This window comes from Dendrobium catenatum, unplaced genomic scaffold (genome assembly GCF_001605985.2).
Source record: "Dendrobium catenatum unplaced genomic scaffold, ASM160598v2 fragScaff_scaffold_72, whole genome shotgun sequence".
Taxonomy (NCBI): Eukaryota; Viridiplantae; Streptophyta; class Magnoliopsida; order Asparagales; family Orchidaceae; genus Dendrobium; species Dendrobium catenatum.
Window position 1 is genome coordinate 534,492 of NW_021318534.1, and position 19,978 is coordinate 554,469.

General features: G+C 39.5%; 2 protein-coding genes across 3 annotated transcripts; one reads left to right on the forward strand and one right to left on the reverse strand.

Annotated features, from left to right (window-relative positions):
- Positions 1-742: 742 nt before the first annotated feature.
- On the forward strand, positions 743-6,900 carry LOC110104668 (BTB/POZ domain-containing protein At5g48130; the record flags this gene model as incomplete). Its single annotated transcript, XM_028695641.1, has 2 exons — positions 743-1,966; positions 2,057-6,900. Coding segments are annotated over 2 exons (1,935 nt in total), but the record flags the coding sequence as incomplete, so codon positions are not given.
- On the reverse strand, positions 2,470-19,325 carry LOC110104667 (pentatricopeptide repeat-containing protein At5g64320, mitochondrial). 2 transcript variants are annotated; one of them, XM_020833870.2, is made up of 2 exons: positions 16,552-19,325; positions 2,470-2,606 (listed from the first exon to the last, which is right to left on the reverse strand). In XM_020833870.2, exon 1 carries the CDS (start codon positions 18,924-18,926, stop codon positions 16,731-16,733), a length of 2,196 nt encoding a protein of 731 aa, XP_020689529.2. In that variant the 5' UTR covers positions 18,927-19,325; the 3' UTR covers positions 2,470-2,606; positions 16,552-16,730. The 2 variants fall into 2 exon arrangements, with proteins under 2 accessions (XP_020689529.2, XP_020689533.2); XM_020833874.2 differs by lacking the exon at positions 2,470-2,606 and adding an exon at positions 16,318-16,488.
- Positions 19,326-19,978: the final 653 nt, after the last annotated feature.

Genomic DNA, 19,978 nt, shown 5'->3' on the forward strand with positions numbered 1-19,978 from the left:
TCAAAAATAATAATAATAAATTGCTGAAATAGATTAGATTGTCATATTATCCCGCTGGACTAATGCAAAAAATTAAAAAAAAAATGGTATAAATCAGCCTACTTTGGCAGCTTATTGAGCCAGTTTGTGGGGCCGTTTTCTTTTCAATATTTACTTTGGCAGCTTATTGATATAGAAATGGCTTAGTATTATTAGTATAAGCATTATCTTAGTATTAATGCAAAATTGGCTAAATATTGCTCAATATTAATTAATATTCTATAAAAAATGATTAAATCTCTCTCTCTCTCTCTCTCTCTCTCTCATATGACTAGTTCAAGTTGAAATGCATGAGTAAACCTCATAGCTATCAACAGCTTCTAAAATCTCTTCTGTCCCCCCCTATTTAATCCAATTCTAAGTTAACTAGTTGATATGAATACTACATTTTTTCATTTACTTAGCTGATCCAAGTGTACGAAACTCCTACTCTGCATCAGAGCAAGCAATGAAGCAAACAGGAAGAATCGAAAGTCCTTCAACACCAACTCCTTTCTCAAGTCCCAACCCCAGCATCTTGCTCAGAAGAAGAATTCTCTCATGGTAATTCAGTGGCTAGCTTCTACGTCCTTCCTTTTCTGTAACCTTTTACCTATCTCACTAAGTTTCTTCCAACAAATTCAGGAGCAAAGAGAACAACAAACCAGCTTCTGTTCATGTTCATGTCGATGGCAACATCTTTCATCTCCATGAGGTGAAGTGAAAACTCTATCTTTCTATCAATTTAAGCCATCATAATCAATTTCTACTCTTTCTGCAGGCTCCCCTTGTTTCAAAATCTGGTTTTTTCAGAAAGGCTTTGTCTGAATCATTCGAGATCGAACTGCCAGATAGTTTTCCAGGAGGATCAGAAGCATTTGAGATAGCCATGTTGTTCTGCTATGACAGTCCACTCCCTCTTGACCCTTTCAATGTCCTGGCACTTCGTTGCGTCGCCAGTTTTCTCGATATGACAGAGGAGTACTCTTCTGGTAACCTCTGTGAGCAGGCAGACCTCTACTTGAACCAGGTTGTGTTGCAGAGCTGGGATGATACCCTTATAGTTCTTCAAAAGTGTCAGATTCTGCTGCCATGGGCTGAGGAACTTCTTGTAGTGAGCCGATGCATTGAATCCTTGGCATTCATGGCGTGCATGGAGATACTTGATCCTGAAAGAGAAAGAGAAGGCCCGCTCCTCAGTTTACAAGTCATGGTTGGTCGTGTCTGGAACTGCGAAAAGGCGAAGGAGATTGCGGGGCAGGATTTATGGGTCAAGGAGCTGATAGCACTCCCCTTCGAGTTCTTCGATAGGATAATTCGATCTTTGAGAAATCAAGGCATGGAAGAGAAGTATGTTAGCCCATTAATTGTGTTGTATGCTAACAAATGGGTGCTTTCAACAAAGACACACAAATACTTGGAGAGCATCGATGAAAACAATGGAATTGATGTGAGTAAGAAAGTTTCTGCAATTCTTCAAGGCTTACTTGAGTTGCTTCCACTGGGAGACAATAAGACTGGCAAGGTGATCCCAGTGAGTTTTTACTTTGTCATGCTCTCAAGGTCTGTAAGTCTTGGTTTAGATAGTGAGAGCAGGGTTCCATTGGAAGAAGAAGTTGCTTCACTTCTGCATTTTGCTCGTTTGGAGGATTTCCTGCTCCCTGCAAATGGCTTGGATTCAGAGTCCATAGCATCTTCTGCGGAGGTAAAGGTGATGGAGAGAATCTTCTCACTTCATTTATCTTCCAAGCCTGAGACATTCTACAGTGGATCTTCTCTCATAAACACTGACTCCATGGTTGCTGAATTATGGGACCGTTACCTTTCCTACATTGCGATGGATCCAAAGCTCGATGCAAACAGATTCATAAAGCTCATTGAAACAGTCTCAATGGCTGATCGAGAGACGCATGACCATCTTTACAAAGCAATGAGTGTTTTTTTACAGGTAATTCCAATTCCAAATATGTTTAGTTCTCTTTTGATTGGCTTCTCATTAAAAAGCTAAAGCTTATCATATAATTTGCTGTAATGTCAGGAACATCCGCATATATCATCTGAAGATAAGGCATCTGTGTGCAAATATTTGAATTGCCCCAAGTTGTCACAACCAATATGTATTCAAGCAGTGCAGAATGAGCTGATGCCACTGCGGTTAATAGTGCAGGCTCTGTCTGTTCAGCAGCTGCACACACACCAAGCCTTCAAAGATTTTTCAGAATCCTTCAGGTACACAGAATTTGCTGATTTCTCAGGAAGCCTTCTAAGCTCCAGATCCCAAGCTCTGTTAAGCCAATATATGGGGAAAAATTCATATCAACAAACAACTGAGGAAGAGGATACTGGAGGAACCCTTTTAGACTCCCTTACAAAGAGCAGAGATCAGACAGAGAGGCCTGAGCTAGCCAAGGCAGAATATGAATCAACAAGCTTTAGAATCCAGGTTCTTGAAGAGGAACTCGTGACACTGAAGAAAAGTCTTAAGAAGCAGAATCTACTTAAGGGATCAAACGACATTGCTTCAAGGACACCAAGCTTTCGACAATTTGGCGTGAATGGGAAGACAGCTCTGAAGAGAAGGAGCCCTCCTGGCCAAGTTAACAGTTGCATTGGCTCAATCGGTTGGAGTTCACAAAAGAAGCATGTAAACAGACTGGTGAAGGCATTTCGAAAGCTAAGAATGTTAGGAAAAGGAAAAACCAAGATAAGGCAGGTTTCTAGTGAGATAAAAAGCACTTCAGTTGCTTAACAAAAGCAAAAACATGAAGGAAGATTATAACTTTGGAAGAGCTGAAAGTGAGAATAAGATCCAATGTAAGATGGAAAAATCATGATTAGTTCAGCAATCTCCCTGAAAAGAAATTGATGAGAAAAGAACACATCTAACCTATCCATCCTTCTTTTTTTCTTGTAACTATATATGAAGGAATAGACAAGACAATGTAAAGATTGCTTTAGAAGTCTTTAAAAATATATATCAATATTCCAATGCTTCCATTTGAACTAAATAAATAGTTTCAACCAAACTACTCTCTATGCTCTCAATTTAGAACTGATGGAACAAGTTAAGCACTCTGCCTTTTTGTAATAAGAAGATTGCCAGAATTAAGTTTCAATATTTATAAACATTCAACTTTTTCATAAGAAAATTATGACACTGTCAAACAAACAAAGCTGCTATAGCATTATAATTACTAAGTCAACTTCCTCCCATCTGATCTTCAAAGCATTGTTACTGGATAATTGTAAATCCACAGTAACTTTCCTTTTTCTCATGAAATAAAAAGCTTACTACACAACTTCACATAACTTCAAAATTTATACCTATCAAATTCATCACCCTTTCTTGTTCTTTATTTCGAGTCTTTCATAACTTAACAGCTCTCCCCCCACCACGGGACAATACACACAGGCTGCAGGTATGCTAACAATGCTTCTTTCTACTTTCATGTAAATATTAATACTCTAGCAATTAAAATATTTTTGGATCTTTTTCATTACTTAACAAAACATACTCATAATTGCTTAATAATAATAAATTTTTGGATCTTTTTCATTACTTAGCAATCAAGTTCATAAGCATAGCCAACCTTATATTTGTTCCATGAATTTTATCTTGAGACACCAGTAATTTCAACCAACTTGTTTTTAAAAAATTATCATCAACTATACTTCTACTCCTACCTAAAATAGATAAAAATATCTTACATTACAGTATTTATTTTATAAGATGCCTTTCTAATACATTTTTAGCATCCAGTGTAAGCAAGATAACAAAAATATCATTCCAAAAATTAGGACAAGCTGTTAATTGTCAACCAGAAACAAAACCAAACAGTTGAGAAGTAGAATAGCTTATCACACAAATATCTCTTCACTATGCCTGCCATCTGACATACTTTGCTGCAGCCGCTCTATACAGAGAATATTTGATTCTCTCTAACAACCTGTACCCTTCTATAAGATAAATATACACTCTCATGTAACCTTATGTTTCAGCTAATACATTTACTGTTTCATCTTCATGTTTTTCTTTACCTCTGCTCTCATGGTATCAGAGCACTAAGGCCACCGGCCTGCTCATCATCCTACCTACAAGGTGGACAACAATGGTTCTTCACCTTAGCCCATTTTATCCAGCTCTCCTACTGGTAAACTGGCAATTCCTCCCTCCCTCAAGTTTTTCATGTCCAACCTCAAACACATTGTTAACATTCAGCTTAACAATGATAATCATCCCATCTGGAAACTCCAGATTCTAAAAATATTTACCGCCAATGGATTTATCCGGTGCTCAAACTTGTTCGCCAAAGCATACATCCTCACTAACTGGTGATATCTCCCTTAACCCAAATTTCCAACTATGGAGGCTCACCGATCAGAACCTATTCGTTGCTCTCTTCTCTACTATATCTCCACCCATTCTTCCCTATATTCTTACCCTCAAAACCACCCATGAAATTTGGAACACCTTGGAGAAACGGTTGCAACCCACAAATCGTTCCCGAGTCATTCAACTCAAGAACAAACTTCATCATATTACCATGAAATACCTTACCATTTCACAATACCTTGCTCAAATTAAAGCCCTCGTCGACAACATTGCTACTGTCGGATCACATGTTGATACCAAGAATATCATACGATACATTCTTAATAATTTACCCCCCTCTTGCCAAGCCTTCAAAACCTCCATTCACACCTCACTAAACACTATTTCCCTTGATAATCTCTATTCATTGCTCTGTAGTAAAGAAATTCACATCCAGAACGATCTCTCCAAATAATCGTTACCCCATCTAGATACGTTCGCCCTTCAGACTACCAACAATTCTACCTCACGTGAACTCTCCACCAATTCCTTCCGCTCCAGTCATTGCCGCATCTTCTCCCCACGATCCTACTCTCCTCGTCCCACCAATTCCTCTGCTCGTGGTGCTCGCCAATCCTCCATGCCGCGCCTCATATGTCAGACATGTCAAAAACTTGAACACTCGGCTGCCTCCTATTGGCACAGGTGCATTCTTCAATACTCTCCTCCAGCTACCAGCAACCCCTGTGGTCTTCTCACTTAGCAATATCCACCAACATTAGCTGATTGGTATCTTGATTCTGGAGCACCCACAAATCTCACTTTTGACCCTAATCATCTACAATAATTCACCACAAATAGTGGTCAGGACACCATCTACATTGCCAATGGTTCTGCTATACCTATCCAGCACAGTGGCCAAAGTCTCCTTCCATTACCGAACTCCAACCATAAGCTCATACTCCATTCCTTACTTCACGTTCCCTCTCTTACAAACAATTTACTTTCTATTCATAAACTTACAACTGATAATCGATTTTCTATCTTCTTCGACGCCATCCGACGCCAATGGCTTTCTCATCAAGGACTCCCTAACCAACCAAGTAATTCTTCGAGATCGTAGCCGTAACGGTCTCTACCCCATCTTCTCCAACCACTCTCCTGCCGTGGCTCTCCACACTCAACTCCACCTTGCTTCTCTATGGCATGCCAGATTGTGACATCCACACAACCAAGCTTTATATGCTTTAGCTAAACATATTTCCTCTCTATGTACTTCTTCCCCCCTCCTCTTTGCAAGTCTTGTAATGTGGCCAAGAGCCACAAACTGCATTTTACTAAAAGTTTAAAGAGAACTACTAAACCACTTCCTCTTATATATTTTGATGTCTGGGGACTAGTACTCGTGCAATCACTTAATGGTTATATCTATTATGTTATTTTACTCGATGACTTCTCTCATTTTTGCTAGTTGTACCCAATGCATAGAAAGGCTGAAATATTCACTAAATTTCAGCAATTCCTCTACATAGCTTAAAATTTATTCAACACCAAAATACAAATGTTATGATCTGATAAAGGCGGAGAATACCTTTCTCACCCCTTTCAACAATTTCTCTCAACTCACGACATCATTCACCAACTCAATTGTCACTATACAACAGAACAAAACGGCCTAGCTGAACGTAAACATCGTTATCTTCTCGACGCCACTCGTACTTTCCTACATGCAGCCAATCTCCCCCTCAAGTTTTGGATGGAAGCATTACATACTGCCAACTACATGATCAACCATCTCCCATCCAAAGTTCTCAACTATGCCTCTCCATTTCAGCTACTTCATAACCATACATCATCTTACGATCACCTTAAGACGTTTGGATGTCTATGTTTTCCCTGACTAAAGCCCTTAAGCTCCCAAAAACTTCAGCCACGTTCAACTGATTGCATCGCCACGTTCAACTGATTGCATCTTTCTTGGTTATTCCACCTCCCACAAAGGCTATCGTTGTCTCAACTTGCGCTCATGTAAACTACGTATCTCTCATCATGTTATCTTCTATGAAGATAACTTCCCCTATCAGCCCACACCATTCTCAACGTCCCCACCTCGATCTCCCTCACCTCATCTCTCACCAGTTACCCTGATTCCTACCTCCACCTTATACCATCCAATATCACCTCCCACATACACCCTTCAAATCTCAACAGATCAAACTTCACCTCCTTCACAAACAAACCCGCCCTTGATGCAGGACTAAATATGAAATGATTTTAGTTCATTTAGATTTTGCACAACTCTTGATTAGAACAATCACAGAACAAACTAGAAGCAGTTTAAAACAACTAATCAAAACAATTAAGGGATCACACCCGCTTAAGCTAAATTACGTAGCAAGAGATTTGAAGCCTTCCAAATAAGAATGAAAACAATACAAAGACAAATAGTAGTTTCAAAGAAATCCCTAGTCTAACAACAAGAATTAGAAAGTATAAAGGTGAACTCAAACCCCACGTTTACTAAGCTTTAGCATGAGCGGCATGGAGTCGTCCTTCATGACTGTCATCAATTCCAAGAGAAGTTAGATTTAGGAAAATATAATGAAAAGGAGTAAGAGAAACCTTCGTTGATGAGTGGTGGAGATCCTCCACTCAATGCCTTCAAAGTGCTCATCAATGGCTTCCACTAATGTGTCCAGAATACGCTCCAAGTAGTCCTCGACGGTGTGATCAATCCTTGGGCTCACGTCGAAGAAAGTTGAGCGTAGGATATCGGTGAAACCATCCTCGTCCCATGTTAAACCATATTCAGTTGCTGGATCCGCCATTCATTGGGGCTAGGGAATAAATCTCCTTCCACTTTGTTGATGGTCTCGAAATTCGTCGAAGAGAAAGAAGTTTCTCTTGCATGTAGAGAGGAAACAAGCTCCAAGTCCTTTTCCCAAAAATCCGAAACAGTTTCAGAATTTAATCCAAAATTATGAGAGAAATTTCAGATTTCCTTCTAAGTTGGGGCCTTGAGAGTTTCGGCCAGCAGCAGGTTGGTTCTCCAATTCTTTCCCAAAGGGGAGCAATGTATTGTGGACAAATTTTGGGAAAATCTGTAAGGGGGCCGGTGGGATAAAGGGGGGAAATTAGGGAGTTAATTCCTAATTCCACTCTCATATTTTGGAAAGTAAATAAAGGCTTGGGCTAAAAAAAAAAATTTCGGTTGGCAAGAGAGGGGAATTATTTCCAAAGAGGAGAGAGTAGGAATTAGGAAATATTTCCTAATCCTAACCCAAGGAAGGGGGGAGGGGAGGGGGTTGGGGGCCGGCGACAATATTTGGGAGAGGGATTTGAGCAATTATTTTATTAATTGCTAATTTGGGATATTTAAATTAGGAAAGGCAATTAAAATCCCAATCAATTATGAATTGATTGGAAAGAATTTAAAGACTTTCCTAAAATAGATTTTGTGTATTAGGAAATAATTTGAATTTTAAACCACTTGGATTTGCATTCAAACTTAATCCAAAATATTATTAAATTTATAATAGGAAATAAAGGATGAAAAGGGAGGGAGGTGAAATCCTTTGTGGCCGGCGGCTAGTATGAGGTAGCCACCGGTTTTGGGAGAGGAAAGTTGGTTTGGTTGGATGGGGTTGGCTGTGGAGCTGAGGGGGATGACCGGGTGAGGTGAATGTGGCTCGGGTGAGAGGAGAGACGGCGGCTAGATGGAGGAGGAGGCAAGGGGAAGAAGATAGGGATTAGAAACACGAACCCGACTTATCTAAATTGGTGGATATTGCGCAAATCTCCCTCTCCTAGGGATCTCTCTCCATTAGAACTCTCAAGCTCTCTCTCAAACTCAACCAAGAAAAAATATTCATAAGCAATCATTCATCACCTCAAAACAAAAGACATAAGGCTATAAATAGCCAAGTACAAAGACTCAAGAAAATAAAAGACTAACTTGCCCTTTGGGCTCACATACGACAACTCCCACTAAAGGGGTACAAACGGAAAAACTAAAATGGCACTAAGCAAATAGAAAAATACATGAATAATTAAATAACATAAAGTACTCAGAAATACAAAGACTCGATCGTGGCCGTAGATCGGCGGCCACGCCTCTGATAAACCTTCCACGAGCTGATGTCCCCATCAGCCCTCCACTCCATCCTTAATAGCTGACATTCCCTCCCCTACAACCTTGCTGCCTTCACTGGTTGAATCCACTGCCCTACCTCCTCATTAGATGCAGACTCGCTCCAAAACAGGACATTCCAAACCCAAACAGATTTTTGTCCTCCTTGCTACCCCTACATCCATCCTCACCCCCATATGCTACTCTCAAGCTATCAAACATCCACATTAGAGACTTGCTATGTCTTCTGAATTTCTCGCCCTTCAGTAGCAAGACACTTGGTCACTTGTTCCCAAACCACCTCATCAGAATATCCTTGGTTGTTGCTTGACTTATATAACCAAATTGAAGTCTGATGGCAGCATTGATTGCTACAAAGTCAGACTCGCAGCACAAGGGTTCAAACAACAATTTGGAATAGATTACACTGAAACATTCAAAACAGTCGCCAAAATGCCCACCATTCGGGTTCTTCTCACTATCTCTGCCTCTCGCAAATGGCCAGTTCTTCAGCTTGGCATCTCTGAAGCCTTCTTATATGGCCAATTATATAAGGAAGTCTTCATGCATCAACCCCCTGGATTCAAGGACTCACTCCATTCAGATTATGTCTACAAACTTCACAAAGCAATCTATAGCCTCGAACAGGCTCCTCGGCAGTGGTTTACTACTCTTACTAATTTTTTACTTAATGCATGTTTCCACTTCAACAAATTTGATCAATTCTTGCTTATCCATACCACTCCACACATTCAAATCTACATATTTATATATATGGACGACATCCTAATTTTAGGAAAGAACCAACCAGCTATCTCAGCTATCATCCACAAACTGCAAACCAACTTCTCCCTCAAGGAACTTGGCCCCATTTCCTTTTTCCTTGGCACTCAAGTGCTTCCCACTGCCAACGACTACTTCCTAAATCAAACACATTATACCCCGGCTTTACTTCCTGTAAATCCTCACCTACACCCATATCCATCAAATCCTCCAAATGCTCTCCTCCCATCCAACCATTCCCCAACCCCACTCTCTATTGCAAGCTTGTAGGATCTCTGCAATATCTAATCATTACCAGACCTGACATTGCATTCGCCGCCAATCAGATTTGTAAGCGAATACACCAACCCACCACCACTGATTATCAGTCACTCAAACGTCATCTCTGTTACATTCAAGGCACAACACATTTCGACCTTCCACTCATCCCCGACAATCACCAACTCAACAGCTACTCAGACTCTGACTGGGCCACAGACTCGATGGATCGAAAGTCTATTTCTGGATTCTATACATTTATGGGTGACTCACTCATTTCCTATTGTGTGTGAAGAAGTAGGTTATGGTAGCCAAATCATCAACAAAAGCTGAATATAGAGCGTGCCACCTCTGATATAATTTGGCTAAGACGTCTGTTAATAGACTTTTACATTCCCACAGCTACACCCACCTCCCTATACTATGATAATATATCTGCAATGGCCCTCACCAATAATCATGCGTTCTACACCAGCACTAAGCACATTGAATGACTATCATTTCATTAGGGAACACATCCAGTCCAATAAAATAGTTGTCCACCACATAAATTATGTTGATCAACCTGCAAACATTCTCACTAAGCCGCTGACTTCAACCCGTTTTCATTTACTCATGACCATACTTACGATTTGAATCATCAGTTTGAGGGGGGTTGTCAACCAAATACAAAACCAAACAGTTGAGAAGCAAAATAGCTTATCACACAACTATCTCTTCACTATGCTTGCCATCTAACATACTCTACTGCAGCCGCTCTATACAGAGAATATTTGATTCTCTCTAACAACTTGTACCCTTCTCTAAGATAAATATACACTCTCATGTAACCTTATGTTTCAACTAATACTATTTCATCTTCCTATTCATCTTTACCTCTGCTCTCCTTAATGATCACCTAAGATTTTTTTTTTGTACAACCATGCATCGTGCAATGCTGTGTACTCGAGCACTTTTGTGCTATATAGTTTGATTGGAGACAGATAGAGAGGGAAGCACTGCAGTGCTCCAAACACTAGCGCTGTTGTGAGACCTTCAGGATTAAAGTTCATTTCAGACCAATTGAATCGATTGGAAAATTGAAATTTTTTTAATTTTTGAGTTTTGAACTCATTTGCATGTATTTAGAAGTATTTTTATGCATAAAAACGATTGCATGCGTTCTAGAGTGAGTTCCAAATATTTAATGTGATTTTCGGCAAAATATGGGAAATATTACTGTTTGAGCACCTCAGCGCTGCTACAGTGTCAGGCGTCAAATAGTAATATTACAGTGCTCTCAGCTCTAAAATTTGAGTTTTGAACTAGCGCCACAGCACTCGGATTGAGTGTCGCAATATTGGGCCATTAAAAATAATTTAAATTTAAAATATTTTCTCTATTCCATTACATTTAATTGAGCATCCGGCCGAAGTAGTGAGAGAAAGAAAGGTTTGGGAGAATAAATGAAGGATTTTGAGTTGCTTCAGGCCGTTTTTAGCCGTCGGGCTAGTTTGAAAAGCTGTTTGCCTTGAGGTAAGTGTCGTTTGCCTATCTCAGGATTCAATAATTCGTGTTTTTAGGATTTATTCGATAAAGTTTATATTTTCGTTACCAAAAAACGAGGATAACTTTCTATTGGTAAAACTTTCAACCCATTTTTCAAAAACTAATGCATGATCTCTTGTGGGTCACTTTTTAAAATGTAACTAATATTTCAAGTCTTGTTCACTTCACAATGACTATCAGCTAGTTCTGATTAGTCATACCATGCATGCATAGCTTTGAGTCAAATCATATAGATTTTTTTTGTCACATAAAGGAATAGTTCATTTTGTATCGCATAGTACCATTCATGATTAGGCTTGATGCCCATTTCCCTTATGTGCCTCCCACCACTCTTGTATTTGCGTAAGACTGAATTTCGTGGATTTAAAATGATGGGTGGAGTCTAGTTGGTACTTCTTTCCAAGCAGGGTGATAAATCCAGCTCGGGGCTGCTTAGATCCCTATTGGGGTTCAAGTTATAAGTCCCCTCACAGTGTCTTGCACTAGTTAAGTCGCGGCGTTAGTACTTAATATACAGTACATCCTTTCTAGATCTAGGGTCAACGAGTGGCGGTACTAGCATACCGTTGCATGAATTATCAGTGGGCAAGCTCTCCACTCTTCAAAATCTATAAATTCCACCCATCTGCATCAAGCTGATGGCACCGCTTTCATCTTTCTCTCACGCATGCTTGGTATGAGAAGACTTATCTCCTTATTTTTCCCCTTTAGACCGATCGAGTGACTATATGATATGTGTATGTTGAATATCCTGATTCCCTTGGATTAGGAGAGCCTAGATATCTGGCTAAACTGCCGGCCCCACTCCACTCGTCTTACTTTGGATCTCCTAATTTAGTTAAAATTAATTTGGAACCAATTTGGAATCCAAATTAATTAAATTCAAGATTTAAATCCTTTCCTATTTGTATTAATCTATTTTAGGAAAGTTTCCTAATGGAATTCAATTTGAAATTCAACTTAATTTGGATCCCATTAAATCTTTCCTAATCTTTAAGCCCAAATTTAGGAACTCATCACCTCCTCATAAATCCCTCCCCACTCATTAAAATCGCTGGCCCCTAGCTCTTACCCCCTCTCTCTTCTCTCCCTCCCTTTAATTACTCTCAATCAAGAGGATAATTAGGAGGTGTTTGAATTGAAATTTCCCTCCACCTAAACCTCCCAAATCTGAACCCAAGCTCCCAAACCACTTTCCCTCATGGCCGGCCACTTCATCCCCCTTCTTCCTTAAGGGTTATTGAGATAAGATCCTCCCTCTCAATTGGAGCCTCCAAGGGAAGTACCAACAAGCATGCTCACCACCTTCAACACTAGAGAAACTTCTTTCTCTCTAAGTTGAACCTTCAAGGGAACTACAACGAAGTTCTTCAACATCTCGGCTAAATGTTTCCCGACTTTGACTAAGGTGAACTTCTCCCCTCTTTTCAATTACCATCCTAATCCCCTAATCTTGTAGGTGATGACAAGTCACAAGGAGCCGTGCTTTACCTTTGCCTAAGCTTAGTAAACGTAGGAATTTATAACGTTGGGTTGAGTGAATTATATTTGCTTATAATCTTATTGTTAGATTAGGGACTTCTGTTGAAGGTTATTCTATTTGCATGACTTGATTTTCGATGTTGTTTTGATAATCCAAGTGCTTAGTGTGTAACTTAGCCTAAACGGAAGTGACCACTCTTATGTTTTATTTGATCGTTTTAATTTGTTAATAATTCTAATCTTATTTACTCTTATCACGAAATCGTGCAAATTCTTATTTCATCATTTTAAAACATATAGTTCTACATCAAGTTGACTCGATTGGAGAATGATAAATCATTAATTTTTTTTAGTTTTGAACCCATTTGCACATCTTTGGGAGTTTTTTTATGCATGAAAAATGATTTCTTGTGTTCCAGAATTAGTCCCAAGTATTTGGTGTGAATTTTGGTGAAATTTAAGAAACATTACTATTTGAGCGTCTCAGGGCAAGGTGTCCGAGTGCATCAGCGCTGCTACAGTATCAGGTACAAAATAGTGACATTGCAATGCTCCCAACTCTGGAAATTGAGTTTTGAACTAGCGCCGCAGTGCTCGAATTTAGCGCCGCAGCGCTAGTCCGTTAACAACACATTAAATTTAAATATTTTTATTATTTCATTGCATTTAATCGAGCAGCCAATCGAAGTAGAGAGAGAAAGAGAGAGGGTTTGGAGAGAAAATGAAGGATTTTGAGTTTCTTTGGGCCATTTTTAGTTGTCGGACTAGTTGAAAAAGTTATTCGTCTCGAGGTAGATGTCATTTTGTCTATCTCAATTTTCAATAATTCGATGTTTCTAGGATTTATTCGATAAAATTAACATTTTCATTATCGAAAAATGAGAATAATTTTATATTGGTAGAACTTCTGTCGCGTAACTTTATATGTTATAGAGCTCGTGATTATGAATACTTTGAGTATTTTTTGAAAAAAAATTTACCATGTGTTTTGGATTTTGTACAGTTTGTATTGAATAAAATATAATTCAGACTCTGAAAAATAGTGACATATTACGATTAATGTCTTATAATGATGTTTTAAATAATCTATGGTAATTTAGTTATGTTTGAAAATTGTGCATTTTTGCTTAGTAGTATTTCTATTGCCTGTCGTTAAGACATTTTGATAATTTTTTAAATAAGTTTAATTATGCTTTAATTAATGAAATGCTCAGCAAATGTGCATAATAGTGAAAGAAATGTGTGAGGATGTGATATGATGTGATGTTATGCCGGTGCCAATGGGCGACCAAGGTGGGAAGTCTGTTATGCCGGCACTAGTGGGCGACCGAGGTGTGATTTTGTGATGTCAGCGCCTGTGGGCAACCGAGGTAGGATTTCTTTATGTCGGTGCCAGTGGGCAACCGAGGTGAAATTCTGTTGTGTCGCAGCCTGCGGGATATCGAGGTGGGATTTTGTTAACGAAACTATAAAGATCAATGCTTTTAAAACCGGACCGGACCGGCCGGTTCAACCGGTTGAACCGCGAACCGGCCGCCCGGCCGGTTACGGTTCATTTTAGAACTGGCTCTGCACAGAATCGGTTTTGAACCGCTCGAACCGGCGGTTCGACTGCTGAACCGCCGAACCGGTTCCGATTTCCGAAAACCGTCCGGTTTCCGAAAACCATCCGGTTCAGCTACAGTGCGATTTCGCGGCTGAGAGAGAAAAATAAAACCCTAAACTCATTCGGCTTTCGGACATATCGTGTATTTCTTCCTCTTCGGCGTATCGGAAGTCCCGACGGGAGCTTGCTGCGAGGCGTCGACGGGATCGTGGGGTCGAAAACCTTCGTATTTCACGCCCTTCTGCTTATACCGGAAACCCTCGACGAAAAAGATACGAGGAAGTAACAATTGAAGCTGCAGGCGAAGACGTCGACGGGTATTTTTCGTCCAAATCCCTTAAATACGCCGAACTATAGGATTAGCAAATCCGTAATTGAGTTCAAAATGGAGGTAAAATGTGATTTATACGTTTATCAGGATTTGGCTTTTCCTCGTCGCCATTTCTTCGTTGCTGCTTCGGCTTTGCGTGAGTCGAACCATCAAACCTCTAACCCCTCCTTCTTCCGGTTCATTGACCGGTCCGGTTTTAAAAGCCTTGATAAAGATATATAAAAATTTGTGCTGAGAGTCATTTTAATAAAGTAAATATTTGCTTATAATTCATTTGGTTTCAATTTCAACTTCTGCTTCAATTTTTTAGTTTTTCGTACAGTACTTAAGCTTATTTTATAGTATAGTATTTTCAATTTTATTTTGGTTTCAGGTATTGATTTATGTTTTAGACTACGATAGCCTACTGAGTCGTGTTATCTCACTTCTATTTTTGCTTCCGTTTTTACGCAAGGAAAAGGGTAAAGAAGGAACTGAGTAATTTGAATAGCAGACTCTGATCTGTTTTGCAGATATGGCCTTTTTGTTAGTTGATTTTTTGCAAGCATGGTTTTTATTTTATTTTTCTCTATTGTTAAGGATTGTTATAAATACTTTAGATTGTATGTGTTTGGATGATATATAAAAAATTATTTTTGAGATTCAGTAGTCTTCCACTTTATATTGCATTCAGTAGTGGCTTTGTGTAGTATATACATGGAAGTTTTTGTTTCAGTAATTCTCCAATCGGATCTTGGGGTTAGTCTTGTCATAATCGGACACAGTATGACGACGCTATCAAGCAGGCTGGAAACACAAAGTGGAGCATCATGGAGATCCAAACTTGGCGTTGCAAGACAGCCTGATAATTTTTTTCTCGTTTTTTCATTAAGGTTTGAGTCCCTTTGTGGATTTTTTATGTTTCTCTTTGTTTGTTTGTAAGAGAACTGTGCAAGATAGAATAGAGAAAAGGAGAGAGCAAGAGAGAAGAGAAATATGTACTATTTCTCCCAAAATTTCATAGTGAATTTCTGGGTGTGGCGGGCTCTGAGTTTTTTCTGGATTTCTAGCTTTTCCGCGTTGCATCCTGATGTTCTTTCTTTCAACTGCATTTTCTCTTTCTTGTTTATGTTTGCTACGTGGTTTACTTCTCCAACATCCAAACTCCCTAGTGCATAGACTTGGAGCATGTATATAATAATAGTAGCGCATAGCTTGCACTAGAGAGACCTAGGCTAGTTTCGCAAGACCTTAGGTCAATGCCTCAGCCAATCTAAGGTCCTTACCAACTTGACCACCCTGTGATGAGCCTAGCCCTCCTAGGCCAAACCTAGATACCCTTTATATAGTTTCTAGAGTCCTTAGACTTAGCCGCTGAAGCCCAACAACAATAGTGGAATAGTTATAGGATGGAGGTTAACAAGGCAACTTTGAATTCTCAGGTACACCTAGCATGGTACGATCATCCCATTAGATGAATCATAAGAGGACTGTGAAGACTTGGAGCGAAGGCACGAAGGAGAGCAGGAATGTTCTGAACTAGTTGTAGAGAAATATAGCAGCAAAACGCTGATGTAGGAGTTTACTGAACTCATGCATATTTTCTTGACAGATTTCCGCATTAGTAATTACCAGCTTTAAAATAGGAGAGCAACTGTCAACTAACGGTTTCGGATTGGCTGATTCTATCAAATGAAATACAATGTAAAGTTCAATAGCTTATTGCTTAGCAGCTAAATCGTGCTGCTGCATTTCCTCAATAAAATTAATGGATATGTAAAAAAAATTCACAGATCAGTTAGTAAAATATTCATGTGCAAATGCACATAAAACATTCGGTTCAAAACCTTGGTCTTCCTATCCATGCCGTGTAGCTGTATTTTGAACCTTTTAGCATCCAGAAAACGAAATCCTTAAATAAAACACTTAAATGTACATGCTTGTATCTTCAAAAAGATTTTTACTCATCTTTGATATATGCCTTTCAAATGTATTACATATAGCTCTCTAGGTGAAAAGTAAGATAGTGAATATCTGCAGACCTGAAAAAAATCTATAATGAGATCAACTTTTCTTAGCTGCAAAGATGAAGAGCCAACAATTACCTCTGCATTGCAGCAAAGAGTTGCAGCTCTCTTTCAAGAACCCCATGAGCTGTAGAGGGCGTTAGAATCACCCTAACAGCCCAGTAGCCCACTACTGATGCTCCATGACATATCATATCAAGTCAAATTACATTGCATAAGAGAATTACAGCCCCTTGACTGTGGTTCTACTGAGAACTTCAATGAGTGTAATCTGGCTTTAGCTGCAGAAGTGATACAATATTGATTGATTCCTGAAGGACATTGTGTAACAAAACATCCCAAGTGCGGGCATTGGGTGTAATTCCAATATTCACGGCTCTATTTAGGAGCTTGTTTGCTTCATCAATCAAATTTGCCTTGCAGTACCAGCTAATAAAAATATTATATGTAACTATGTCAGGAACAATTTGTTCAGCATGGAGCTTCTCTAAGAGGTTAAGAGCTGCATGCATCGCGCCCTTCCTACACATACCATTTATCAGGCTATTATAAGTCACTATATCTGGTTTGAAACCAAGCTGAAGCATTTTCCCTAATAATTCTAGAGCATCCTGCACTCTTCGTTTCTTACAGAGCCCATCAATAAGAAGATTACAGGAAATAGTACTTGGACAGATACCTTTTTGTCTCATCTTCTCGAACAGCTCTAATCCTGCCTCAACGCCTTCATTGTTGCAAAGCGCCTTTATCAGTCTGTTGAAGTTGATAACATCCACCGAGCAACCATGCAACACCATATCATTGGCAAGTTTCAAAGATTTCTGTAGCTCTCCCTTTATCAGCAATGCTTTAATCAATGTATTATAAGTCACACCATTAGCAACAACTCCCTCCAGCAATAGGTTTCCATAAACATTGAAGGCTTCATCCAGTTGATCAACTTTGCAAAGACCATGTATAAGAGAATTAAATGTAATTATATCAGGCTTACAACCTTCTTCCCCCATCCTTTCAAGAAGCTTCATGGCCTCATTAATCCTATGGTCCTTACAGAGAGCACAGATGAGACAGTTGTATCCTACTGTATTAAGGCTGAAGCCTTTTGAGTACATTTCCTCCAATATGTTTTTGGCTTCACCTAACTGACCATCCTTACAAAATCCATCAATCAAAATCGTGTAAGTTATCACATTTGGCAAGCAATTTTTAGCCTCCATCTCCTTAAAAAGATGAATAGCTGATCCTAACCTTCCTTCCTTGCAGAGCCCACTAATCGCGATATTATAAGTGAAAACATCTGGATTACAACCATTTTGTGTCATATTATCATAAAGAGCTTTTGCTTCTAACAACCTACCTGCAGTGAAAAATCCATTGATGACAGTATTAAACAAAACCACATTTGGATTGGGCACTTTGGCTAATACTGCTCTTGCTTCATCAATTTCACCTTTCTTGCACAACCCTTGTAACAAAACACCATATGTCAGGGAATTTGGTGAGCATCCTCGAAGAACCATCCTTTCGACCAATATGGTTGCATCATCTACATAGCCAATTTTGCAAAGCCCATGAATAACATCGTTAAATGTATTAACATCAGGGGAACAACCCATCAACAGCATATCCTCCAAAAGCTGTAAAGCATCCTGAACCTTATTCTCCTTGTAACAAGCATGTATTAAAGTCTGATAAATTATTGAGTCAGGAACACATCCATGCCTTCCCATTTTATCAAGAAGCGAGCGTGCCGAGTTCACCTCATTCACCAAACAAAGAGCTTTCATCACTATTGAAAACGTGAAAGTGGTGGGAAACACACCTCTATGAAGCATCCTATGGAACAAGTTGACAGCTATCCTATGGCAATTAGCCCCAACCAAAATGTCCAGAGCCACATTATAAGATCTGAAAGTCGGTTGGCATTCATACTTCTCACGCATTTCATCGAGCACTTGGACAGCCGCTCCGGGAAGACCGGCTTTCCCATACCAATTGATGATCACAATAAATAAATGCTCTCTTAAAACAACTCCTTCCTCTTTTGACCTCTGTAACAGCTTCTCCACCATCTTGAATTCACCAGCTTCAGCTAATTTTCTTACCAGAATATAGTAAACGTCAAATGTATGGGAGTAGCCCTTCTGCAAGCCAGCCCAATCAAAAACTTGCAATGATGTGGAAATGTCAAGGGGAAGCTCAAGCAGTTTGCACAGCCTTCGGGGAGTGACCCAGTTAAAAGACTTTTTAAGTTCTTCCAGATCAAAGGGTTTGAGGAGTTTTTCCCACTCATTCTCAGAATCCGACCTCGGATCCCCTGATCCGACGTCAGTGGTAGAGCAAAATAGGGCAAATGGCTGTATATGAAAAAGTACTAGATTCCCCCTTGTGGAAGTTCTGCAACCAAATCTTCTATCGTGCCTAACGTAGCAATGGGAACGACAGAAGAACATCCCAACTGCATCCGATCATGAGCTCCGGAGGCTCTCAGACTTCGAGAAACAAAATCCATGGCAAAATGCCGACATTCTATTCATCATGATAACAAGAAATCGATGATACTACTGTGAAAATGTTCACAATCATACGCTTTAGCCGATTGAGATTGTCGGGAAGACAAAAATCATACATCAATGACTGTCCTTAAATAATTTGATGACGAAGAAAATTCCGTGAAAGCTTTCCTCCGTGATGACAAGAGAAATCGAAGTAGGTGGTAAAACCATAAGAGAGAATTGGGGCCTGGTCGAGCAAAGGCAGCGAAATGGCCCGGCCGAAGTTGAGTAAGGGGACTAACGAGCTGGAAATCAAGGGAGGTTGCCGCCGCCGCCGCCGCCAAACATCTCGACAACTAATTATTATATAAATGTGTGTATTAAAGTACATATAATTTTTTAGGGGATACTTAGGTCAATTAACATAAATTCACACACATATCAAATACTCAAGTTTCGAACATAAGATCTCTTAGTTGGTAGTCGAAGACAATCACACAATGACCTTTCCTTAGTCATTCGTGCGACTATAGCGCTCAAAACCTATGCTAAGCAGCCTAACTTTCACAACACAAGGATAAGAACACTTGGACACTTGAGAAAAGAGGTGGAAAGTAAAGTAATGTTTTATTGACACAAAGCTTAAGAACTTGGGAAACTTTTGGATGGATCCAAATCAGGGATTGGGGCCATTATTTATAGTCCCGATAGCGTAGAGAATATTCTAGAATACATGAGAAAATATTTCTTCTAAAATATTGCATATTATTCTAGTATATCACAATAGTTTATATAAGGTTGCCTAGAATATTTTAGAGAATCTTGGAGTCTTCTTGAAGCTTATGCACTTTAGCATGACCTAGAACCTTGAAGATGATTTTGGAGTATTCAAGACCTTGGGCATTATTTGGTTAACCCCCATTAGATGGAAAAATAGGAGGCATGATTGGTATAGCAAGTGTGGAGTCATCATGGGGGAAGCCAAGGAATGGATGAGCAGTGTGATCCAG